Source organism: Chiloscyllium plagiosum, unplaced genomic scaffold, assembly GCF_037043375.1.
Source record: "Chiloscyllium plagiosum isolate Xiang-an unplaced genomic scaffold, Cpla_swu_hap1 HiC_scaffold_3, whole genome shotgun sequence".
Taxonomy (NCBI): domain Eukaryota; kingdom Metazoa; phylum Chordata; class Chondrichthyes; order Orectolobiformes; family Hemiscylliidae; genus Chiloscyllium; species Chiloscyllium plagiosum.
Genome location: NW_028270141.1, coordinates 103,512,715 through 103,538,763, shown reverse-complemented (window position 1 = coordinate 103,538,763; position 26,049 = coordinate 103,512,715). Strand labels below are relative to the sequence as shown.

At 39.0% G+C, this 26,049-nt stretch overlaps 1 protein-coding gene across 28 annotated transcripts in view; it reads right to left on the bottom strand.

The window, feature by feature from the left end:
• The window catches only part of eya4 (EYA transcriptional coactivator and phosphatase 4), a 680,435-nt gene that overhangs the window by 150,898 nt on the left and 503,488 nt on the right, over positions 1-26,049 (bottom strand). For 13 of the 28 annotated variants that reach the window (XM_043686452.2, XM_043686478.2, XM_043686470.2 and 10 more), the window contains 2 exons: positions 18,810-18,893; positions 4,465-4,557 (listed from right to left, as the gene is read on the bottom strand). The exons of 2 other annotated variants lie outside the window; for them this stretch is intronic. In XM_043686452.2, coding sequence (XP_043542387.1) covers positions 4,465-4,557; positions 18,810-18,893 — 177 coding nt within the window. Of the gene's footprint in view, positions 1-4,464; positions 4,558-18,798; positions 18,894-26,049 lie in introns of those variants that run through there. 13 more of the 28 variants (XM_043686590.2, XM_043686584.2, XM_043686456.2 and 10 more) reach the window with 9 other exon arrangements.

The window sequence follows — 26,049 nt, the reverse complement described above, 5'->3', positions numbered from 1 at the left end:
ACCTAAAACCATTTTTCAATTTACTTGTGGGATGATCCTTGAGGAAACCTTGAGATTTTCCAACTCAGGACTTTCTTCCCTCTCATTTGACTAGGGATTAGAATTTCACCTTCAAGGCTAAAATTGGGAATTTTCCTGAGCATGCAATTGGAGATGCACCAAAAATGTTTTGGTGTTCCAGGTAAACAATGGCTATGAACCCCTCCCCACCAACTCTCACAATCAATATGTAGAAAAGTGAAGATTTTAGAATGAAATCTTACCATTATTCATTTGGTCATGTAAAGACCAATAGGGTGCCCTTTAAAGCCTGGAGCCCTAGGCATCTGCCCAGTTCATCCTAAATGGTCAAGTTGGCCCTGTCTGTAATCGCATCCGCATTGTGGTATGCTCTATGTTTGTCCTGGAAAGATGGGCATTGGGTGGAGATACATCCACTGCCTCTGGAAGGAGGTCACAGATAGAAGTGGGCTCAGTCATAAAAGATAGACCAATATTGATAAGGCCTGCTATTGAGACCCAGTTCCATGGATGAAAATATTGGCAGCTTGAACTAGTAAATGAAGCAATGCAGACCATTTTTAATTATTAACCCTCTTCCCCTGAAATTCCCACATATTCCCACTTCTTCCCACAGTGCTCACTTTTTGCCCTGTAGTACCATGTTGCAATTTCTTCAAATTCCCACAATGCTGTCAAAATAAAGAGGAGAGAGTTGAACAAAATATTGAAAAATCACTTCCCCCCAGAGGGTCATAAGTGTCTCAAAATAATTATAACATTTAAAATCCATGTGTAAAAACCATCAGTCTTTTGGAGAAGTCATAAAACTGTCAAAGCCAACCTGGCAACACTTTATTTCATTTTGCGTTTAGATTCTGCTGACTTTGACTATAGGTGACACTGAAACACCTCAGATTACAGCATTTTGTGATGAACTTAGAGCAGGCAACATTCCTCCAAGTCACAGTTCATGAGCTCATGATTTACATACTCCTGATATAAATGAGGAGCTTTCCCGATCATGTCCACCTCCATGAAAATCACAGAGGATCTCAACTCGTTATCCTTAAAACGATACTGATAAATGTAGCAGGCTTCAGGAACTCCATCTGCACCTCTCTTGAGTTGGTGAAATTAGCTGGTGCAGGGAAAGCAGGCAAGACTTACAGATCTGGGACATTGTCACCATCTCTTCTCAATATGGCATCCATTTTGGTCCTGATTAGGGCCATGAAAATCCACCCCTAGATTATATTCCAGGAGCATTTAATTTGTACATATGGCTTTATCCCAGGTTATTTCAGCCTGACCTTAATCACTGGGCAACTACATCCCCCATCCTTCTCTCCTACAAGAATCGAAATGGGAATCGTTGAACCCTAGGTTGGGGATGGAAAGCTGACTCCAGTGAAATATAGTTCTACTGCAAGCAATTCCACAGAGGCAAATGCTCCAAGACTCACTTGGTATTCTCAGTGACAGAAGTCAGAAGAATGAATATCATGGGTAATGGAAATTCTGTGTGGTGTAGTAACAAGTGCTTTTCTCTGACACTGTGGAAGTGAGGATTCAGATACAAGCAACAAGATAATACACAATAAAATCATAACAAAATAATTACCTGAAATTCTCCAATGAAACGGCAATGAGACAAACAACCCAATCCATCACTCACCCACTATTTCTAACTAGTTACGTAATTTCTTGGAAGGTTCTATCACCTTCCTTATGGCAGAAGACCAAGCAACCTGGTGGTACATTCTGAACCATTCAAGTCGCACAACTCTCTTATTTTGAAAAAGAAACAGAACTTTATGAAGAAGTCAAAAGTTCTGATGAATATTTTACTGGAAAGTCACTGACACATTATCACGGTGGGGGAGGATGGGCTGGGGGTGGGTTGGTTAATACAACACACTACAGCTCAGTTACCAGACAGAGGGTTGATATTACAGCTGTAATTTTTCTTTATGATATGGCATGCCTGAACTATGCTCAGAGATCGATGGATGCCAAATTGAGTTCAGGGTGTCCATTAGAAATGGGCATTAAACAGCTCAAACATTCAAATTTAAATGCAAAATTCAGATACAAATGGGTGAAGATTGATTTGCTCTGTATAGTTGCATCAGGCATTCAGCAATCTAAGCAATAATCCTTGAAAATGGAGGTGGGTCAATATGCATTGACACGAGCCCCCAGCCCAAATAAATGCTGGAGGTGGGGCTGTTGGCAGCAGGAATAAAGGAATAATCTTTATGTCTGGCTGTAAAACTACCAAACGAATCTATCAAAGGTGATCAACCAGCAGTATGCAAATCCCATGTAACATGGGAAAAGACCAAGTGATAAAGGAAAGTGCCTGCTCAGAAAAGCAACTTTCTTTATTTTAATCTTTCTGGGGAGTGACTCCTGAGACCACAGAATAACTCTGAACTATTAAGTATACATTTAGTGTCTTTCAGAATGACTGACTCGAGACTTAATCTTCCAGCATTGGAGTCAGCTGACTTACAGTCCTCACTGTCCATTGAGCTGCAGTGGGGTGGCTGTTTGGCATCAGCAGCTTGCTGGCAACATGTTGGTGAGACCCAAAGCAGAATATGTCTCGGGATTCAGGCCAGCATGGACAGGAGGTTTCACTCTGTCAAATTTGCCCCTGTTTTGGGTGTAAGACAAATTCCTCAGCCATTATTAGTCAACTCTAAAGCTACACTGCACAGGAAAACAAAAATAGAGAGCTGCTCAGCTGCAGCACATAAATCAGAACACTTGACAGTGGACTGTGTTTATGAGCACATTCTTGACGTTTTACTGTTTGACAAACATAGTTATACTTTTCTTTTAATGAAACAAAAATTCTCGCAAAGGCAAAGTTAAAAGTACTGACACAACTTTAAACCTCTTTTCCTATATTACTTAATAGTATGTAAATAAGAATACTTGCAATTTTGAGGTGTTATGAAATGTTTACAGGCACAGCAAAGCAAAGAAAAAAGCATTAACAAGCATTATTTTTACTGTCTCAACTTGAGCTTCGAGTAACTATTGCATATTATGTCCATTAACTTCTGACCCAGTGTTCAAAATGATATATTACTTTTCCCCACATTTTTTTCCTTTGTCCCTTCCTTTCCTCGGTGCAGATGTGTTGTGCTGGCAAGTCTAGACAATAAGATTCTGTGAAGGGAAACACAGATAAGCCCAACCTGGTCCTCACCACATCCCCATGTGCACTTAACAGCCAGAGAAAAGGGATTCCACTCAAGAGCATAGACCTAGATATTGCACTTTATTGCATTGCATTGAGATCTGCTGTAGCATCTTCTCATAAGATACACTTCTGACCTGAAACCTGATATAGGTCAGCAACTGAACCTGGGGTTTGGCTTATTGCTACATGAGGCAGTGATTTAGCTGCTATACCTATTAAGATGCTAGGCAAGTTGTGTTAACTCATCATAGAAAGGCAACCTAGATATGAGCTCTGCCTTTATGACCAGAATTCTGAGTTGAACTAAACATGTCTTTGTTTGGCATCTTTCACCCATAAAAATGGAACATCAGAAAATAAAAAACAAATCATTCAGTTCATTAAATCTACTTCTTACAAAGACCATGCACAATTTACCCTTTTAAGGATGAATTATAAACATTGTAAATTTGTATTTTTAACAAATTAATTATCTTTTATGACACCAACTGAAAACATTCATTAGTATTTTTTGCTTCTGCACTACAGATTCTATGTAATATATATGTCATATGTGTCTTCATTTATGGAGTTGAATGGATCTCTCTGGTCTACACTAAAAGTTCTATGTAAACTCTGTTATGCTATTGATTGGGACATATGGAGTCATCTTCATGGTGTGTTTCATTTGTTAACAGAGGATGAGTGCATGAAATTATTAACTTTACCTGAATACATTTCTTATTATGAAGATCTTGGTTTGCTAATAAATCATGTGACAAGCTGACATTAGCTCACTTGCTTATTTTAATAGAAACTTGGTGGAAGAATTTCTTTATTAATTAAAGGGTACTCAAGTTTCTGAAAACATTCAAAACATAAGAGATTATTATTCTGCATTCTTTCAATATCCATTTTAATCTGCACATGCTGATGTACTCTCATTGATACAAAGCATGAACAAAGCTGTTGTAATTCATGTTCTTGCTCTCCTTTTCAAAAGGAAAATCACAGCACAATTTGATCACAAATAAATTCCTTAGGTATTAATCCACTAGTGGGAATTGGTTGGAGAAAGTACATTTTACTGACTAAGTTCATTAACACTAGTATAATGCAGTGCTACAAGATCATCCATTTGTCTGAGTTCTAGTCTTGTTATCGGTCATAAAGTTATATAGCACAGAAACAGACCTTTCGGTCCAACCAGTCAATGAGTCGGGACAATTATGCCTGCTCTGAGTTGAACTATGTGGCCAGTGCCTTACCTGACCCAGTGTAACTGTCAAGTGATCCATCTCCTGTTGTTGTGGCAGTGTCACTGCTGCTCATTGGCTCTGTTTTGACTGCAAGAAGAGACACTACATAGAAGAATAAGTATAAAAAATGATGTAACCCCTAGTTTTTCATTCTGATTTATACAATGTGCTCGGGCATTCCCAGCTTTGGTTTACAGCCATATGGTTAATGCTTAGGATGTACCAATGCTAGAGAGTGGAGCCCTGAGGTCAGCATTTAAAAAATGCTCAAGTCACATTAACTCATCTGACAGTTTAGGACTATTTCACACAGGGGACAACAACATTCGCTTTTAGGTAATTAAACAGTGTCCTGATATTTAGAAAAACATTTTGTACTATACACTGGACATGGCAATTTTCTGTACTCTGATTCAAAATGATTCCTTGGTAATACTGCATCAAATTTATCTTCAAGGAGGTTAATACCTTCTTGTAAGCTTGGAGATGTTAAAACTCTCTTGACAACGCTAAGAAAGAGATGTAAATTTTGACAGAAATAAAATGTAAACAATGTAGGTTTTTACAAGATAATAGATACGAGAGCGATCTCAAGACAGTAATCTAATCTTGAATCTTAGGTGACGTGATAAACCACTTAAGCTCTAATCTTGCAATATAGGATATCCTATGAACCCTTCGTTCAGAGAGTAACCTTGTAACTTACTCCAAGGTATCAATTATTGTACATGTAAAAATAGAGTACACAACAGATAGTTATAAATCCACTAAAAATAAATGTAACTTTGGGTGAATGAGGTTTCTTGGTGGTTAACATGTTGCAGTGCTGCCCATGATTTATCTGCTCTTCAGAGCTTTTCTACGTTGAGCATTCTGTGTGGTTTGCTGATGTAGCAAACTAACAGCTACTCTGTTGTGATGAAAAGACTGCTTAGCTGACCAAATTAAATATTTATGGCATGAGAGATACTGTAAGTTGAACTAAAAAGTATTATTTCTCTATGCATGGCAAAATTGACAAATGCTGAAAACTTGTAAACCAAACACCATTAACTACATATGTGAAGAAAACACAAGGCAAACACATTAGTTAAACCAAGAAAAAAGATATGCAACACTCACATGCAATTCACAACATCTAGAAAGGAGATAGGAACAAAAGAACTGAATTATGTGCTGTTTTGTATTTAAACTACATTACCATTCTTCATTAAATGCATTTAAAAGCATATTCCCAAGAGAGTCAAAGCTTAAGTATTGGGAACTTGTTAAAAACTCATCAGGAATAATCAGGAAACTTTGCTTTGGCCAGGGACACTCTGGCTGTGAGACCATATTGTCCAATCCTTGACATTGTGTTATTGCAACCACATGCTATGCATCCTACCCACTGAGAAAAGATAATATCATCCTCTGATAAACCAAAAGTACAAACATTAACTTAAAGCATTAAAAGTGGAGTAATATTTTCAAATTGTAAAAAAAAAATACATGATTACATTGAATCAAATCTCATTTATTCCTCTGAGAAGGTAGTTCTGGTAACCCATGAGTAACATGTCATTCATAACAAACTAGATATTCTGCCATTGTACATTGTGGATGTACTGAATACTGGTGGTGAAACTATTATTTACTTTGTAAAAATTGCAATTGAAAACAAAATCCTGGCTTGATAGGTGTCCAAAACAATTAGGTTGCCTGTTGTGAAATCAGCTCAGGTGTAAATAATTCAATACTATTTGTACCTGCTGTTTCACATCTAAATTTTAATTTTATAGTCTTACAAAAGCTTATTCAAAAAGTCAAAAACTATAATGCAATTAATTCCTTTTTCCAATGTTTTGGGGAAGCAGTAGTTTTTTAGTTCACTTTAAAATCACTTACTTGGGCCTGATAAAACCATTTTCCATTGAAACCCTTTTCTTGGTCATAGCTTTACCTCTGCAGACCTGGATTATGTTAATTAGAATTGTTTGTTAGCAACTGACACTCACTTTGAACACTGCCTACAAAAGTTAGTAATAATATTAAAATAAAGTTTCATTAAGAGAGCTTGAAGAAAAGTTTTTTTTGTGTGTAAACACAACCCAGGATTTCTAGTTCTGTGAAATTGTTGTAATGGGGATTGAAAAGGAAGAGACAAACCAGCTATTCAGGCTAATTAATGGAAATACAACAGGTTTGAGTTGGATGCCAGATTTATAATCTCCTGGATTTTGTGCATGAATGCTATTAACAGGCCTGTTAGGTTAAAATTGAGGCTTTTAATTGTGCATTTTAAGAGATAAATTAACTTTGCACCATTTGTGAAAAATTAAATCCATACCATTAATTATAAATTGTCTTACCAGTTGAAGTAATGTGGTACCGAAATCAATAAGAAGAAAATCAGATGGATTTCAGAAAAAGCAGGAAATTTACTAAGATATGTTAAAGTTCAAAAATCTTCCTGCATGACATTGATGAGAAGTTGGGAAATGAACAAAGCTGTTCAGCGTTTTTCAGAAAGCACTCTTCTTAACTCAGGTCGGAATCAAGACATTGGAGCCTAAACAGCAGTAAAGCATCTGGCCTTCCCACTATCTGTCCCCTGGTGTGTGATGCCTGGGAGACTGTAATTCCTGGGTGTCATTTAATTGGCCTAACTCTGACTTTTGCTTGGTAATGATGGTAGTGAAGGGACAAGTGGTGGAAACACTTAAACTCATAAAATGGTACATTACCATACTTTGTTTCAGGTTGAGCTTGGGAATTAGAAAATAGATGAAAATATTGTTCTGTCATGATATCAAATTAAGAGTTAGTGGTACATTTCATGGATTTTGTTGCAATAGGATCTGAAAGGGTAACAAGGAGGAATGCATTAAGCACTGTCCAATATGATGATGTCACAGGAACTTGGGAGGGGGAAACAACTTTGAATTTTGAAGAATAAAATCTAACATTGAGGCTTCCCTTATTATTTTAGGAACAATGTCTATTTAACAAATGTAACTTCTACATAATTCGATTTGATTTGATTTGATTTATTCTGTCAAGTGTACTGAGGTACAGTGAAAAATGTTGTCTTATGTGCTTGACAGGCAGATTGTAAGATACAAGTGCATCAGGATAACAGAACAGAGTGCAGGGTACAATGTTACGGCTGCTGGAAAGATGCAAATAGAGTTTAACATTCACATTAAAGAGGTCCATTTCAAAAGTCTGATAACAGCGGGGAAGAAGCTATTCCTAAATCTGTTCATATGTGTATACAAACTTTTATATCTACTGTCCGACACAAGACAGTGGAGCAAAGTATAACTGGGGTGGGAGGGGTCTTTGATTATGTTCGTTGCTTTCCCAAGGCAGCAGGAAGTATAGATGAAATCAATGGAAAGAAGGCTGGTTTGCGTGATGGACTGGGCTATGTTCAAAACTCTCTATAGTTTGTTGTGGTCTTGGGAAGAGAAGTTGCCACACCACACTGTGATGCATCATGTAATTGTTATCGTGCAAGAAACTACATCTTGTTTAAGACAAAAACCTCTTACTGGTAGATCATCAAGTGATTCTGCTCTATCAGACTAGACCAAGGAGGCCTGAAGTTGCCGTAGGGCAATGGAATTGTTGTCTTATTAGAGATAGATGACTGGTTGTAGTTTAACCTGAGAGCGTGAGAGTTTGAGAAGGAGAGTTCTTCACGGTAACCTCAGCCAGTGTGAGAACTGGGCCCATGCTGTTGACAAGTCTGCACTGCAAACTAGCAACTGAGTAAGAGATCCCTACCAGGAAAGAGGTGGGAGTCAGTAAATCTATCCTATGGATCTTATATTCCGATGAGCTGTGGTGAGGACTGATCCTGCAACATACCTGAACTACCCATCCAATCTAGATCAAAATGGTTTCGAAATATGTTACTGTGTCATTGCCTTGAAAGTTAACTTCAAAATTTGGCTTATACAATTAAAATAAACATACATTTTTTATAATTTTAGTCACTAAAACCATTTATGGATATTTTTAATCAACCTGTCCAGGTGTGTTATGATACATCCCTGGAGTAAATCAGACCTGTACCTAGGCAATCTGGCCCAGAGGTAGGGTCACTACCATTGCCCCACAAGTGTCCTTTAAAAACAAATCATATTCTTATGGCATAAATATATTAAGTGTGCTAAGTCCGATCATTAAGTATAAAACATTTTTAAACTAACGTGAAGTATTCACTTATGTTTTTAAGATTGAAATCATGCTTAGCAACATTAGTACAAAGGATTGGAGGGTTTTGATGCTGGTGCTGCTATGATTGTAATATTGCATTTTGTTTCAGCAAGGCAAAGCCACTACTTCATTTTTATTCAATGTCTTTTAGTTACAAATCTATAGCGACACTATGACAATATAAGGTCTGTTTTATATTTACAGCTTTCTAGAGGATTTTGATTTCTAACCTAATTATTGTTTTTCCTTAAAAGTAAAGATCATAATAAATGCACATAAATTTCATGTAATTGGAAATGTGCATTGAACCTTTGCATACCTTAGGCACCCCTTAAGATATGGGGGAGGGAGGGAAATATCCCAACATATATTACTTGCCTTTTAAGATTAAACTATTCAATTCATAATTCTGTAGAATGCTTCATGATTCAGTTTGACCACAGCACATAGTATAATAATGTTTGCATTTGACGGGACATGGGTTTAGAAATTCAGGATTTAACTGAATGACTCCAAGTGTGACAAGATGGTTTAAAATCCAACATTTAAATATTTTTCTGACAATGAATGATTTCAGCTAATAGAAACTTCAAACATAAATGATTAAAATACCATCTTTGTATAGCAATGCACGGCGTATATCACTTTGAAGAAGAAACAGTCTGCAATAGCATTTGGTGTTTATTTTATGTCGACTTAGGCTATTCCATAGAGAGGATGTGATTTTATTCATATCATTACTGCATAGTTTGTGGACTCATCACATTATTGCTTTTAATTCAACGGTTTCTTTTGATTACTATCAGGCAAGATTGAAAGGACCATACTTGACTATGTTTCCTTGTCTTGTTTTTCTACTTTTCCAGCCTTTTTCCCTTTGTAAATGATTCTGTTTTATATCTGGATTGCCAATGGGAATCAAAGATTGAAATCATGAAATTCTGGCTACAGAACAACAATGCAGGGTAATAACGTGTAATTATGTAGTGCCATTAGTGTAGAAAAAAATTCAAAGGTGTTTCACATGACTATCAATAAACAAAATTTGATCCACAGTCATGTCGCCGATAAGGGGACAGACTTTAACACATTTGGTTTTTAAAGAAGGAAGGAGAGGTAGATTGCTGAATAGGATCACCCAGAGAATTCCAGAACCATTGCAGTGAAGGTGTGGCTGCCAGTGATTAGATTAGATTAGATTAGATTAGATTACAGTGTGGAAACAGGCCCTTCGGCCCAACAAGTCCACACCGACCCGCCGAAGCGAAACCCACCCATACCCCTAACCTAACACTACGGGCAATTTAGTATGGCCAATTCACCTGACCCTGCACATCTTTGGACTGTGGGAGGAAACCGGAGCACCCGGAGGAAACCCACGCAGACACGGGGAGAACGTGCAAACTCCACACAGTCAGTCGCCTGAGGGAGCATTAAAATTGGGAAAGTTCAAGAGGTCAGTTTTGGAACGGCAGAGATCACGTGGAGGGATGTAGGACTGGAAGAGATTAGACATGTAGGGTGAGACAAGGCCATAATTATCCCATTGTGCTTCACAGGGGCAAGTAAAACAAAGCATGACACCAAACTACATAAAGAGATGTTAAGTCAGATGACCAATACTTGATCAAGAGGTAAGCTTTAAGGACTGCCTTAAAGGAGGAGAGTCAGTTGAAGCAGCATAGAATTTGGTGCATAAAAAGAGTAAGTAATTTTAAAACAAAGGTACAATCTAATAAACCTGATGCAGCTAAGTGAGCAAAATCATTATCAATGAATGCGACTTGGTGTGATCTATTGATTACTTGAAATTTGTCGAACTGGCAGTGTCAAGATTGGTTTAGAATTGTCAAGTCTAGGTGGAACACAGCCCACAGAGATGAGGGTGCTTTAGCAGCAGCTGAGCTGAAGCAGTTGTTAAATTCGGCGGGGTTCTGCAGCGGTGTTGGACATGTAATTGGAAACTCAGACTGCGGTACGACATGAAACCAAGGTTGTGAACAGTCTGGTTTAGTTTCAGTCAATTGTCAGGGAGAAGCTGAAATCAGTGGCTGAGGAATTGGACTTGTGATGGAGTTCAAAGCTGAACTCCAGTCTTCTGAATGTGTGATTTGTGGAAATTTCTGCTCATTCACTACTTGATATCAGACAAAACTTAAGAGACGGCAAAGAGGTTGAGAGTGGCGGTGATGAGGTAGGGTTGAACACCGATGCTGTGTTCTCAGATAACTGCTTAAGGGCAGCATATAGATGAAAAATAGGAGTAGGGTCAAGGATAGATTTGAGGGGGACATTAGAGGTAGTGGTGTGGAAGTGGAAAAAAACCCTATGTCCATGTCATTGTCTGTGGTTAGAAATGGACTTTTTTGTTATGATTGCTGGTGCAGGCAGCCTCACTGAAGAAACACACACAAGTACACCGACTTGAGGGAGTGCCAATTGCTGAACTATTATGGAGTTTGTCTGACAGGAAATTGATTGGTGTCTCAACTATTAACACCTGCTTGTTAGTATGAAATGCAAACATTTCTCACCATTGTGTCTTTAATCTTGGCTGATTGGCAGCTGTTTAATCAGTGACCTTTGGTCTGAAATCTATGATGGTGGCTGTTCTAGTGTGAGATTTATCGGAAATTCAGTTTGCTAGGAATTTAGTCATTTATACACGATATCATAATCGGCAACACATAACTCTATTTCAATGGAAAACCTGAGAATATTTGTGCAGAAAAATTTACCCTTTGAGCATTTTTAGCCATGAACATTCTATTTTTAATTTCTTTCAATGGCTGATTGATTGTGAATAACGTTTTACTTGGTTTTCATTTATATGCATTAACTTTTATCAGTGATCGAACTCTCCAGATTAGAGATATCCAGATAGAAAATAAACTCTTAAGAGATTGAGAGGAGAGTGAAGCAGAATTTTTTTTTACACTGAAGGCTGTGGAATATGACTATCTGGTTTAGTGATTAAAGCAGAGGCAATGTCAACATTTGGGAATAGCTTCAATTGGAAGCTGAAGGAGTATCTTGGATTTGGGAATAGGCTAGGTACATATATCATGATTCCAACTCAGGTAATAATGACTGAATTGCAAACAAAGCAAGGGTATGTAAGAAAAAAAATTGTCACACAGTAATTAGTTAGGATATAAAATGCGCTGCTCAAAAATGTGGTGGAGACAGTTTCAGCTGAGGCAATCAAGAGGGCGCTAGATTGTTATTTGGATAGAAATGGCATGCAGGGAGATGGTGAAAAGGCAAGAGATTGGCACTAGGGAATAAACTAATGAAGGCATGCTAGGCCGAATGGTCTCCTTCAGCACTGTAACAATTCTGTCATTCTGTGCTTGGGTCTATGATTCATCAGATATTCTGGTATTTACTCATTTTCACAAGTAACATTTCCTATCTCTGTGATTTTGGGTGGTTTGTGTCATCATAAAAAGGGAACGGTTAACCCAGGGCAAAAAATGGGTCCAGTTCCAACTCGATACGAGTTGCTGTCTTTTGAAATACTTAAAATCTTGCCCAAATTTGGCAGACCTCGAGTTCCAGGTTTCAGTTAATTTCAACTGCAGTATGTTTTTTGGAAGCTGTCTTCTTGTTTACAAGCAAGGTAATGAGTTTTGGGACAAAACCAGAATCTCAGGTTAATACTCAGATGTACCACTTTATTTAAAATACCATGTTATCATGATCTTGCCAAAACTACTAATGGAGGAGGTTAAGTGTTAGAACAGCAGGATATAGGAACAGGAGCAGGCTCCTCCATCCTTCTCCACCATTCAATCAGATTGTGGGCCTCAGTGCTGATTTCCTGCTCAATTTCCCAATCCCTCAATCCCCTTAAGTCCAAATATTTATCCATCCAAATGTGAGTATGCCCAATGACTCAGATTCCACAGATCGCTGAGGTACAACATTCCAAAGATTCATAATTCTTTAAGAGAAGGAATTTCTCTTCATCTCAGTCTAAAATTATCAACCTTTTTACGCAAGAATATGGCCCCTAGTTCTAAACCATCCTAGCAGGTAAAGCAACCTATCAGCATCTACCCTCATCTTCCTCAAGAATCCTACATGTTTCATCACAATCATCTCTTGTGCTCAACTCTGGACAGTATAGGCCTAAATTGCTCAGCCCCTCATCATCGGACAACTCGCTCATTCCTGGAATCAATCTAGCAAAATATTGTTGTACCATCTCCAGTGCATAAGTAGACCAAACCTGTACAGTAGTCTGGATGTGAAAACACAATAAGTCTCTACTTCCAATCTATTACTATCCATAACTCCTTTAGTCAGTCATGGATGGATCACTTTCTCGATGAAATTTATATTTCCCAATGGAGTGCATTTTCTTTGAGTGTTTTGAATTTCTTTTAAGCTTTCTCCTGCCTATTAACTGCCACCTTTTAATCTATTTTCCCAACCAACCTGATCAAATTATACATAGTTGGATTATTCTAAAAGATTTGTGTTACATAACTAGGTTAATCACATTCAAACTTAACAGGACATTTTAGTACAGTATGAGCACTAAGCTCCAGAGGATCTTTAACAATGAGGTTACTAATAAGCCTATCTCATTATATAACCCAAGATCTAAAGTAGCCTTAATGCTGGTTGGTTCCATGTTATATAATTCTAGGAAATCTATCGCAATATATTCCATAAACTCTCTGCTAGGATACATTTATCAAGTTGATTTATCCAACTGAAGCAAAGGTTAAGGAGTGCATCTTACTAATGAGGTAGAACTGGAAAACTAACTACCTATTCTGCCCCAATGATGACCCGCTCATCCACTTCTGGTCCCATATTATCACATGTCATTTCCACTCAGCGAATATCCCAGAATTGAATGAGATCCCTTGTACTCACGCCATCTTAAAAAAAAAACCCATTGTGCACCCAGAAAGGCATTGTCTGGAGCCACCCTGTATGGTACCTAACATTTGATCCAGACATGGCAGAGAGAGGGAAATTGTAGGCATGCTGTGGAGGTCCTGCAGGACAGGGTGGTGCAGAGGCAGGACTTAGTTTTCCCCAATGTCCACAGTTGAGTCCACAGAACCAGATCATGACAGCCTAGTCTGAGATTGCCACCCAGAGTAGTACAGTTTTAGCTGGAAGAATGCCCAGCACTGCAGAAAGAATGCCAATGTCCTTCTCTCCTCTGCCAGTACAAGTGGCACCATCCTCCCTCTCTGATATTCCACACTCACTCTATCTCTGCTACGGTACACACCTCCCACATGGCTCATTCTTTACCAACCACACTAATGCCTGCAACATCTTCCCTCTCTCGGTATCAGTCACCCCAACACCTGACACCACTAACCCTGCAGGCCCTCTGCACTGACTGCCCATTTACTCGGCACATCTCTTCACCTTCACCAAACAACTCTGCCATCCACTCCCTCTCTCATTCCAGGGCAGAATGGCACATGATGGGTGGTGGGATGTCTGGCATTCAGCTCTGCGTGCTGTATGTGGCTAGCATACTGACTCAGACTGGTCCAAGTGGCTGACCGACCATGTCCAAGCCCCTGAACTGGAAATGGAAGCTGCTTTTGACTTACTCTGCTGAGACCCCCGTGCCCCAGAGCTATTGCCATTGACTTCACTGTTACCTGCAGACAGCAACAGCAAGCTTCTTGTCGTTATGTCTGCTCTAAGTGGCAAGGTAGCCTCTGACTGAGGGAGAAAAGCATAAAAAGGCAGTGCAAGGATGCTGTGAGCATCCAGAAAGCTCTCAATCGCTCTGAGCATTAAGACAGCGAGTGAAGGGCCTGGACATGCAGCCTGCTTTAGCCCTTGAGCAGGGTATGTGTCCCTGAGTGCACAGTGTCCTTGTTGCAGTGTTACAATGACAGCTCTTGGTGCAAGCTGAAATGCAGCATTGAAGGCAGACTTGTCCCGCAAGTGGGTTAGAGATGTGCCATGAGGGCTTTTAAGAGGCTGGCACATGTTGGATGCCAATGTCTGTGAAAAATGGGGCATGCATGGCCACTACCACAGACTGTGCCCTGAGGTATAGGTACCCAGTGTCCAACATAAAGGTCATTTGGAGCATGCAGCAAGATGAATTCGCCAGATATCCAGTTTGGTTTCCATGTCGAGTTTTCTTAACGTTTAGTTTGTTTGCTGAGTTTGGTAAGATAGAAAGCTGAATATTAGTGAGGTGAGATACCCTGTCAACTTGACGCTTAACATGCAATAACCTGGTTAATTGGCAACTTGCCCCCACTGCCCGATGAGAAACCCACCATTCTGCTTGTAAAAAGCATAATAGATGGAACCAGATGCTGTCAATATTGAGATCAGCCTTGCAGGAATTCCCATCTGATGTGCCACAAATGTTGCCATATTCCACATAGTTCAGACCCCTGTAAGATTCCACCCAAAGTATCCACCTGACGTCTTGAAGTACAGCCTTTGAACATTGAGGCCACTTCATTTTCAAAACCTGATCACGTAAAATACCAAATTTTAATATTTATTTTGTTTACTGTACTGCACTTAACCCTTGATCATGTTACTGTAACAATTCCTGTCAAACTGCAATATCTTAACAAAAAAGACAAATGCTGCAGCTTTGTTTGCATGTAGATCTGCAACCGTATGAAAAGCAGATCCAAAATATTCTTACGTATTGAACAGTTTTTCACCTTCTTATTCAGTGTCCGAGTATTCAAAGCACTCCTTCCAGATCGCAGAAGAACAAGCAGGTTTTTGGCTGCAACTATTTCTTGTGGGCAGCCAAGAAGTGGCAGGATCCAGGTCCCATTCATCCCTGCCCTGATCACTCTCAGCCCATCAGAGGGAAGCAGTCCAACATTCACCCTCAATTTTCTAGTGATCTGCTGAGGATGGACTCTAGGCGCTCATAGCTCACCAGTCTTCTGAAAACGAAGCCTATTTATTCTGGGGAGACCTATTCCACCACATGCATCATTGTCTACACTCAGTTAGTAAGCAACCTGGAGTCAATTTTCACCTCTCATCTCTGATTATCATCAGTGCTCAAAATTCAAAAGCCACGTTAGAAAAATGCAATTTCCATAAACGCTGACTTAATATAAGTTGCGGTAATATCTTGGAAATAACTTAATTGCAAAACGCACACCATAAAATATAATGTTGGAGAAGTTTTTATTGCAGAGATTTTCAGTTAAAATATGGGATAATTTTCATTTCCAGTTTTAGGTCATTCTAAAGATTTGTGCATCCTATGAAGACAAGGTTACACTGTGGAATTTATTGGTCAATCTTCAGTAACTAAACAGTGCTACTGACAAATTGGGACTGGTTAGCTTACTTGGCTCGCCCTGTGATTCTGAGTAATGTCAACAGCATGGGCTCAATTCCCATTTTGCTGAGGTAGACTTAGGGTCTGCCACCTTGCCCTGCCCCTGAGAGTTGTAGACAACAGCAAAAACAAATACTAAGAAAACACATCAGGACGACAGACCCACTGACTGTTGTCAAGTGTAATGACCTCAAGCAGCAACTTGTTTGGCTACTCTTGGGAATACACTGGAATGTATGAAATATTGGCCTGAACATGCCCCTGATTATATTGCTGAAATTTGAAAATGTTTGAGGATTGGTGAAGAAGAATATAATTCTTTTTGTGCTATAGTATTCCAACAAAAGTGGGTATACCCCACTTTTCTGACAGTTTTACAGTCATTCATATCATTCAAATGCACAACAGTATTCAAGTTAAACATACTCCTGGTTTTTCTCAAAACATTTTAATCAGGTTCTCTGGTTCTTGGCAACTGCATGATGTCACTATTACTGCAGCTCAAGCTGTATATTACAGGACGAATGTGGCCACATCAAAGGAACAAGCACTTGCTTAAAACCGAATGAGTGCAAATACTGGAAAACTGAAATAAAACCATAAAATGCTGAAATAAAACAATAAAACTCAGCAGGTCAGGCAGCAATTGTGGAGAGGAAGGCAGAATGAACATTTCAAGTAGATTAATAAAAAAAATCCAAGAACTGTGGATGCTGGAAGTCTGAAACAAAAACAGAAATTGCTGGAGAAACTCAAAGTCTGGCAGCATCCATGGAGAGAAAACAGAGTCAATGTTGTGGATCCCATTCTGATGAAGGGTCATTAGACTCAAACCATTGACTCTGCTTTCTCTCCATAGACACTGATGGACCTTTTGAGTTTCTCTAGCCATTTCTGGTTTTCTTTCACATTGATAAACTGATTAAAAAGTCTTTGACAATGAATCGTTAACTCATTTTTCCCTTTCCATAGCTACTGCCTGACCTTGACTCTACATCATTAGTTTTCTTTTAGTAATGCCAAGAGTAATGTTGAAAAAGAGTCAAATATTTGTTGCAATCTAATTGGATTTATGAGCTAACCTGAGAACAGGGATCCAATTTTTGTGGTAAACAGCAGAGGTACATGCATCTGACTTTAATTAAGAAAGTAGGAATAATGATTTTAAACTGCTTTATTATTTAATAAATAGACTTGAACACTATAATCATCAGCAAACATCTCCACATTTTAAAAATCTCCTTATGATGGTTAGCTGTAGGTTCTGATGGAAGGTTATTGATCTGAAATGTATGAAGACTGCAAAAATGCGAAATGTGGTGGGCAGGCATCTGAATTAAGCTGGAGCCAAACCTTTGACTTCCTGATGGTGGGTTGAGATGCAGAGATTAAATCAGTGGTGTGTCAGGCCTCATCTCATCCTATGGCAGGTTACTGTGTGACCTCAGATATCATGAATACTCATTAGTGAAATACATTTTTAAAAATGGCATCTGCTGTCACAATGAAATTAGCTGTATAATGAGAATCTCATACTGTCTGCTGCACATTCACTTGAAAGATGGTGTGTGCCACTCAGCTTTGTAAAGCTGCGCCTGAGTGTTCCATGCTGAGCTGTACAGCATGAGGAAGGGAAGCAGGGGAATGGCAGCTTGTGGTTGGTGAGGAGAAATCAGTGGTGTGGAGTGGAGTTTTGGGGAATGTCACAGTGACTCAAAGAAGGATATAGAGTAGGTTTGGAGCATGGAAGTGTGGAAGACAGAGGGACTTCATCTCCAACTGTGATGGGAACAGTAGTCATGTAATGTAAGAAAGTGTAGGACCTAAAGGATGGTGACAGTCCTGTCTCCATGTGGTTCAAACTCAGGGAGTTAGCTGACAGAATCCTTCCAAGGTTCTGTGTTCACTTACACTATTTAATAATTCTTACTGATCTCGGATAATGTCCTTTATAGTGTATTGAAGCCTGCAGCTTTGGCTATGTCTCACAGAGTGATGTATACAACACTGTACACTGAAATGAACTTTCAGTAAAGACAATGCAAAATTTATCATTCTTTCTTTTTACAGTAAAGAAATAGCCCAAACTCTCCTGACAACATCAACACATGCCATTCATGAGACATGCCATGACATTTAGCTCTCTGACTAATCCAGTTTCAACAAATAAAGATGGTGCACACACATGAAAGAAGTGAAAAGCTTAGAAGTGAAGTTTAAATTTAAAAAACAGCCCAGTCACTTTTGAGCTTGTAGTATTTCTTACGTCAATAGCAATGATTGGGCAAGAAAGTTGTGGTGGTTTAGAAGAACCTCCATATTGGACCATCTTACAGGCCACTCATGCCTGTTGCATTGCCAGCTGATGGCAGCTTTCACCACTGAAAAGCTTCCTCATCCATCACATGAGCTTGTGTCTCCTGGTCACACGGCCTGTACTTTACCTTTTGATTATAATCGAGTGAGACCCAGCATGAGAGCAAAAGTAGCACCCACTTCCTGTTCTACCATTGGGAATGGCACACCACAGATACAATTCTGCCCTTTGTTTCTCTCTCCACAGCAGCTGCTTGATCTACTGAGTTTTTGCAACATATTTATTTTGTTTTCAGAGCACTGACTTGAATTTCTTTCAAAATGAGGCTGTGAGCAATTGATCAGGACAACAGTTTTAATTCTAAGCAAAACATGCTGTTACTCTCAAGTTCCATGGTAATTACTATTATTTTTGTATACAACCATTTTATTACATGCTCAAGTTTTCAGAGAAGAAGGAAAACAGAAGCACTGCACTCATGTTCCACACTAACACGCACATGCACTGTACCATAATCTGCCATACTTGTTGCAGAGGCGGGGGTGCTGCAACCTAGCAACCAGTCTGCAGTGTTTAAAATAGTCATGGTATCTCCTGAAGGGGGAAAGTCAGAATTGCATTTAGTTTGAGATTTCAGTAACATTTTATTCCTTATCATGATACTAATACATTTAATTATACAAATTGCAATCGTACAAAAAAATGATGGAATATGTTAAATGAGCACATTTACAGGTAATGTAAATGCCAAATCCCCTGCAGTGGAGCACACAGTGGTGGAGTAACAACCTATATTTTGGCATAATGAATTACCCTGTAAAAGCACATTATAACAGGTGACAATAAAATAATGATGAATCATTAGCTCGTCAGGTCTATTAGTAATGAACAATTGAGAAAAATAAGTGACAGATAAATCACTAACAGAGAGCAGAGGGGAAGCTGGGTGTAATGGTAATGTCACTGGACTAGTAATCTGTAACCCTGAGCTAATGTTCTGAGGACATGAGTTCAAGTACCATCATGGCAGATAGTGAAACTCAAATTCACCTAAAAAGTCTAATTTAAGTGTTTTTAAAACCCCATCAGAGTCACTGATGTCCTCCAGGAAAGGAATTCTGCCCCTCTTATCTGGTCTACATGTGACTCCAGACCCACAACAATGCAGTTGACTCTAATCAGCCCTCAAAGTAATTAGGAGTGCCAGCCTATCCAACGACATCCACATCCCATGAATAAAATAAGGTTTAAGATATTGTAACGAAGATATATTGAGCACATTTGCTTACTGTAAGCCCCAGTTTTCCCTAACCTGCACATTCATTAGTGTAAGTGGTTTAATTTAGCTAAATAAATAACAGCATGTAGTTCAGCTAAGCCACAGAAATTATGTAAACCAAATCTAAATAAGATATCAAAGAAACAGGATGTTTCCCCTCGGTACCACCACCTGTTGGTTTTTCTTGGCCTTGCTGCATCTCAGTGAATCCAACAAATATCTTCGGAAACGTTTTGTTGCCTCTGGCAATTTGGCAAACAAAATGATAGGCGACGTGTGGAGAATGAATTGCGAGAGACGACCACAAGTTGAAAAATCACTGAATCCCAAACCTAGTTCTGACACCACTAGTTAGATAATTTTTAATTTCTTATAAAAATAAATAATAATTAAAAACAAATTTGTGTAAAATAAAATCATGGTTAAATAAGAATGCTTATTAAGCAAACCCCTATTTACTAGCTTGGAAGGCTGAATTATCCTCTTCCCTGTCTTTCAGTTCACTCTCGGTATCAGTAAGATACAATCCATTACTGTACATTTACAGTGCAGTCAGAACAGGCTAATATAGATGAGGTTATTGCACAATAGTCTTATTTTGAAGTGTGGGTGCAAAATGATTTACATATACATTAATAGATGCAACTAGTTAATAATATACTATCAGCAACAGCAATGACTGGTGGGATATTTATTGCCCCATTCATTACATTAAAACAGGAAATTAGAATGACCCCTTAGGTCAAAGGTAAACAAATGTTAGAGAAAAAGGGAAAAAGTAATTAAAACTCATAAATCACAGTTCTGCACCCCATGTCACACATACTGCAATAATTCTCTTGCTCAAAAAAAAGGATCATTTGAGAATTAGATCAGGAAATGGCAGCAGGATTGATTTACAATGACACTGGAGATTACATAATTTATGGCGCAACTCTCAGTTTTGGAGTTTTCCCAAATCCAGTAGCTCAACTTATTATGGTCTGTGGACTTTTCCCATATAATCAAAAATAAAGAGAAATTAAAGTCTACAGAGAAACAGAAGAAGATGTGTCAGCATTTAGGAAACAGAAAGCTGCAATTAATTTATTTAAAAATACATTCATGTGCTAAATCGATAATACAATTACTATTTATGGTCACTTTTTATATACACAGAATGTGGAAAAATTAGCAATTTTATTTCTACATGATATATCATTCACATCAATGGAATAATAACAATAAAAAGAAGTAAGTAGTAATCTGATCATAGTTTGAAGAATATCAAATTAAATGTGTGAAGGATCAGATGAACATCAGATGAGTCAAAATGTTGTACTCATTGTTGCTTTCTGTCTTAGTCCACGTAAAATTAGAATTAGTTTCGTTTTCAGTAGGTAGATTTTTTCACATATCAAATCATTCACTTCTTAAACTATCGTCCTTTCATCTCAAAATATGGGATTGGAAGTTGTCAGTACCAGCCAATCAAACGTGTGGCAAGGTGAACTGAAAAAGCCAGTAACTGGTTGACCAGAAATTTCTTGTGACCAGCATTAATTGTGCATTGCTAGGAAATTTAGACATAGAAATTAATAGCTAAGTATATAGAAGGGGTAACACATAGTAGCAAGTAGGATAGGTTGAGACATACAGGCCTAAAAACTGAGAACTATTTAAAACTTACAAAGAAGGACAGGTCTACAAAGAAGGACAGGACTACAAAGAAAATGTATGAAACAGGAAGTCCTTTAACCGCGGAGAGATACGATTGTGATAAACAGACCAAGAGGAAATCTGTTTAAAATCATGCATAATGTTGCAAGAAACTAATCACTGTAATATAGTGGAGAACTGTTCTGAACCAAAAAGAGGAATGATTATTATAAAATGTGCAACGTGGAAGAACTAATTAACCTCAGACAGAGCACAACGACAGCAGAATGTGCCAACCATAGACTTTTCTGGTTTTACATAGAATTAAAAATTAATAGTTTCAGGTGACTTACAGTCACATGCTAATCAGGATCCCTGCGTACCTGGAAGAATTCTAAAACTTACATGTGGGACAAACTACAACTGGGGAGACAGTCTTTTCATCAGCCCTGTGTACATACTTATATAATAAAAAGTTGTCTTGTTCGGACGCTCAGCCGTCTGGCTCTATGTCATTCAGACATTACAACATACATAATCAAAAGTTATTGTGGAAAAGAACAGCTCATGGTGTAGGGGATAACATATTGGCATGGACTGAAGTTAGACCAGTTAATAGGAAACAGAAAATAGGCATAAAAGGATGGATGTGAGGAAATCGAAAACTGGCATCACTTCAAAATGGAAGTGCCTGTTTAAGACAGAGACAAGGAGGAAACTTTTCCTCTGAGTGTCCTGAGTCTTTGGAATAGCCTTCCTTAAAAGGAGGAGGAAGCAAAGTCATGTATATTTTTAAGGCAAAGGTAGGTAGATTCTTGATAAGAGGTGAAAGGTATCCAGAAGGCCAAAGCTTGGAGTAATCAGATCTGTCATTATCTTATTAAATGGCAATGAGGGGTTGAGTGGCCTAGGCCTGTTCCTAAGTTGTATGCTTGTCTAGTCCTCAGGCAACAGAAAATCAGATGAGCTGATGGTTTTTGAAAGTTGTAGTTATAAAGGCTTCATGTTTTCTTGTTTCTCGAAGATGGTATATATAAAACAAAGAAGCTGCTAAAACCAACTTAAACAGTAATGTTCCACACACAAAAAAAACAAGTTTGAAGCATGCCGGAAGCTCCTTTATTCGAAGAGTAATTTGTTTAAGATTGCTTGAAGAGCTGCTGTAGTTTTTTTGTGCATTTGCTCCTACTTAATACCTTAAGTGGTTTTGCTTAACCATTGATGTCAGAATCACCAGCGTTTGGAAGTATTAGAGGGAGCAGGTTTGAAACGGTGGTAAGGGTTATGTAATTTAAAGAATTATAGTGAGATTCCTGCACATAGGATGCAGTTACAATAATAGACAGCAGGGACACTTGGTCTGATTGTACCCACTGTTAATGCTCATTTATGTTCTATACCTTTGAAAACAATTTCCAGTTTGTTCGCTGGCTGCTGGTGGAGGTCACTTTGTTACTATACAGTATTCAGAGTGAGCGAGAGAGTGCCTGTACTATTAAATCAGCAATCCCTTAATTCACTCAATCTCCACCTGCCTCTGGTCCGCTGTGGGATCAAGGTCAGGAACAGATCCAATAATGAGTCAGTTTGTTGACTGCATCTGAAATGCACTGCTCCTTGGCATTCTTGCAGGTATGAGTTGGATAGATTTCAGTTTACAAATTTGCATATTACATCTGGGTTAGATTTATTGGACTCTGTGATTTTGTTTTGAAGTCAGACTTAAAATATCTATAACCATTCCAGGATACATTTATTTTTTGGCTTGAAAGACAGTACACTCCAAAAATTCAGAAAACACACTGAGTGAAAGAGAAAAGATACTTTTCTGGAAAGGGTTCAAGTCCCTTTAGAAAGTGAACTTTGTTTCTTCAGCATTCACATTTACCTTTGGTAAGTTCTGAATGTGCTAGTGTTGCAAGCAGCACTTTTGTGTACTTTAGGTTATGCCTTCTGCATGAATGGCATGGAATGCTGGGCATATTTACAGCTTAACTTATGAAGTTCTTTTCACAGGTCAGAGGGCCTTTAGGGCTGTTTATGCTCTGTCGGGTTTTGGATACTTTTTCTTACATTATTACACTTCAAAAATAATTAATTGGCTGCAAACCCACTTAGGGGCATTCATAGATTGTGAAAGGTGTTGACAGAAAGGTGCTCTTTCTTTTATTATTTTGTCAGTTTCCAAGGTTGACATGTCTGCATCACTGACAATCCTAAACAGACAGCTGAAATTAACGTAGTATAACAGTTACAGAATGGCAATTACTGTTGGTTTAACGTAGATGAGTTCAGCAAAATTCATCCATGTTTAATACCGTCAATACAATTAACATTACAAGTTATTTCTCAAGAATGCAGGGCTTTTAGAAAGCAGTTGTAAAAGTCATTTAAAATTATATCCAAATATTCAGCTAAAGAAATCCTTTGGGCGTTGTAAGGTACATTCATTCTCACTATTAGCATTGCACAAATATCATTACTAATGATTCTTTGTTAAACCCATTTTAGAAATGTAATAAGTTGTTATAATAAGTTATTATTGTTTACCCACACTCTCGAGTTGTTTCCTCAAGTTGTAGTAAACATTGGTGGGCGGCACGGTAGCACAGTGGTTAGCACTGCTGCTTCACAGCGCCAGAGATCCGGGTTCAATTCCCGCCTCAGGCGACTCTCTGTGTGGAGTTTGCACATTCTCCCCGTGTCTGCGTGGGTTTCCTCCGGGTGCTCCGGTTTCCTCCCACAATCCAAAAATGTGCAGGGGTTAGGTGAATTGGCCATGCTAAATTGCCCGTAGTGTTAGGTGAAGGGGTAAATGTAGGAGAATGGGTCTGGGTGGGTTACGCTTCGGCGGGTCGGTGTGGACTTGTTGGGCCGAAGGGCCTGTTTCCACACTGTAAGTAATCTAATCTAATCTAATCTAATCTAATCTAATCTAATGTAAGTAATCTAATTTCTTCGTGACAAACTAAGTGCTGCAGTTTTATGGTCCTGACTGGAATCAAATGAGCCTGGAACAAAAATGATCACTGAATGGCCAATCAGCCAATTAACAGCATTGTGGGCTTATTGAGAAGCTGTTTTTGCCAAGTCTTTTACATGTTTATGGAGCTGGATGAACTCTAAGAGCTGCTGGGTTCATGGTGGTGTAAAGCATCATGGGTTGAAGATGGCAGGAGTAATGGGTAAGTAAAATGGTTTTGTCTTTTCCAAGTTCATTATGAAAGCCTTTAGCATGTCATGTATTTGTGTCTGTTAAAGTGAGTCATGAAACTGTTATGATTGGAATACATTAAGCACTATGTTTGCCAAATTGTGAATTTTGCAAATTGACAAGTTGTCTGCGAATTTTGTGAAGATTTGTAGCTCAGGTTGTGGTTCAGGTTGGACGTTTGCTCGCTGAACTGGAAGGTTTGTTCTCAGACATGCTAGGTAAAATCATCAGTGAGCCTCTGTTGAGGTTGCTGCTGTGTATTGGTCTGTTGTGGTGGGTGATATCATTTCCTGTTCTTTTTCTGAGAGGTTAGTAAATGGGGTCCAAATCGATGTGTTTGTTGATGGAGATCCGGTTTGAATGCCAGACCTCTTGGAATTCCTATGCATGCCTTTGTTTAGCCTGTCCCAGGATGGATGTATTGTCCCAGCTGAACTGATGTCCCTCATTGTCTGTGTGTATGGATACTAGTGCTAGTTGGTTGTGTCTTTTGGTAAACCAAAGAGGAAGAGAACAACAACAGACTTCCCTTCCTAGATGTCACAGTAGAATGAAAAACCAATGGAGAGCTGCAGACCAGCGTCTACAGGAAAGCCGCACACACTGACCAGATACTCAACTACAGGAGCAATCATTCCAACACTCAAAAACAGAGCTGCATCAGGACATTATTTATTAATTCATTGGAAAATGTTCTGCAATGCACCCAGGAACTGGGAGATGCCAAAGAAAAGCACCTATACAATGTATTCAAAAACGAGTACCTGATAAGCACAGTCTGCCAATTAGATGAGATTAGATTACATTACATTACAGTGTGGAAACAGGCCCTTCAGCCCAACAAGTCCACACCACCCCGCCGAAGCGCAACCCATCCATACCCCTACATTTACCCCTTACCTAACACTACGGGCAATTTAGTATGGTCAATTCACCTGACCTGCACATCTTTGGACTGTGGGAGGAAACAGGAGCACCCGGAGGAAACCCACGCAGAGACAGGGAGAACGTGCAAACTCCACACAGTCAGTCGCCTGAGGTGGGAACTGAACCCGGGTCTCTGGCGCTGTGAGGCAGCAGTGCTAACCACTGTGCCACCGTGCCGCCCACACCACTGTGCCACCGTGCCGCCCACACCACTGTGCCACCAATTCTTACACAACAAACCTAAACAAGAAGACACAATACATCCAGAGACTCCATACATTAAAGACACCTTGGAGATGACAACCAGACTACTCCGGCCTCTTGGCATCATGGTAGCCCGCAAACCTACCAACACACTGAACCAACTCTTGACGAATCTAAAGGACCCCCCATCAACAAGCAGAACGAAAGTCATATACAAAATGGCGAAAGTGAGGACTGCAGATGCTGGAGATCAGAGTCAAGATTAGAGTGGTGCTGAAAAAGCACAGCAGGTCAGGCAGCATCCGAGGAGCAGGAAAATCAATGTTTCGGGTAAAAGCCCTTCGTCAGTCATATACAAAATATCCTGCAAAGACTTCAACAAACATTACGTCGGACAGACTGGCAGGAAACTAGCCACCAGGATAGACTAGTACTGACTAGCCAACAAAAAAGATGAGTGGAGATTATGACACTAGTATCCTTACTCA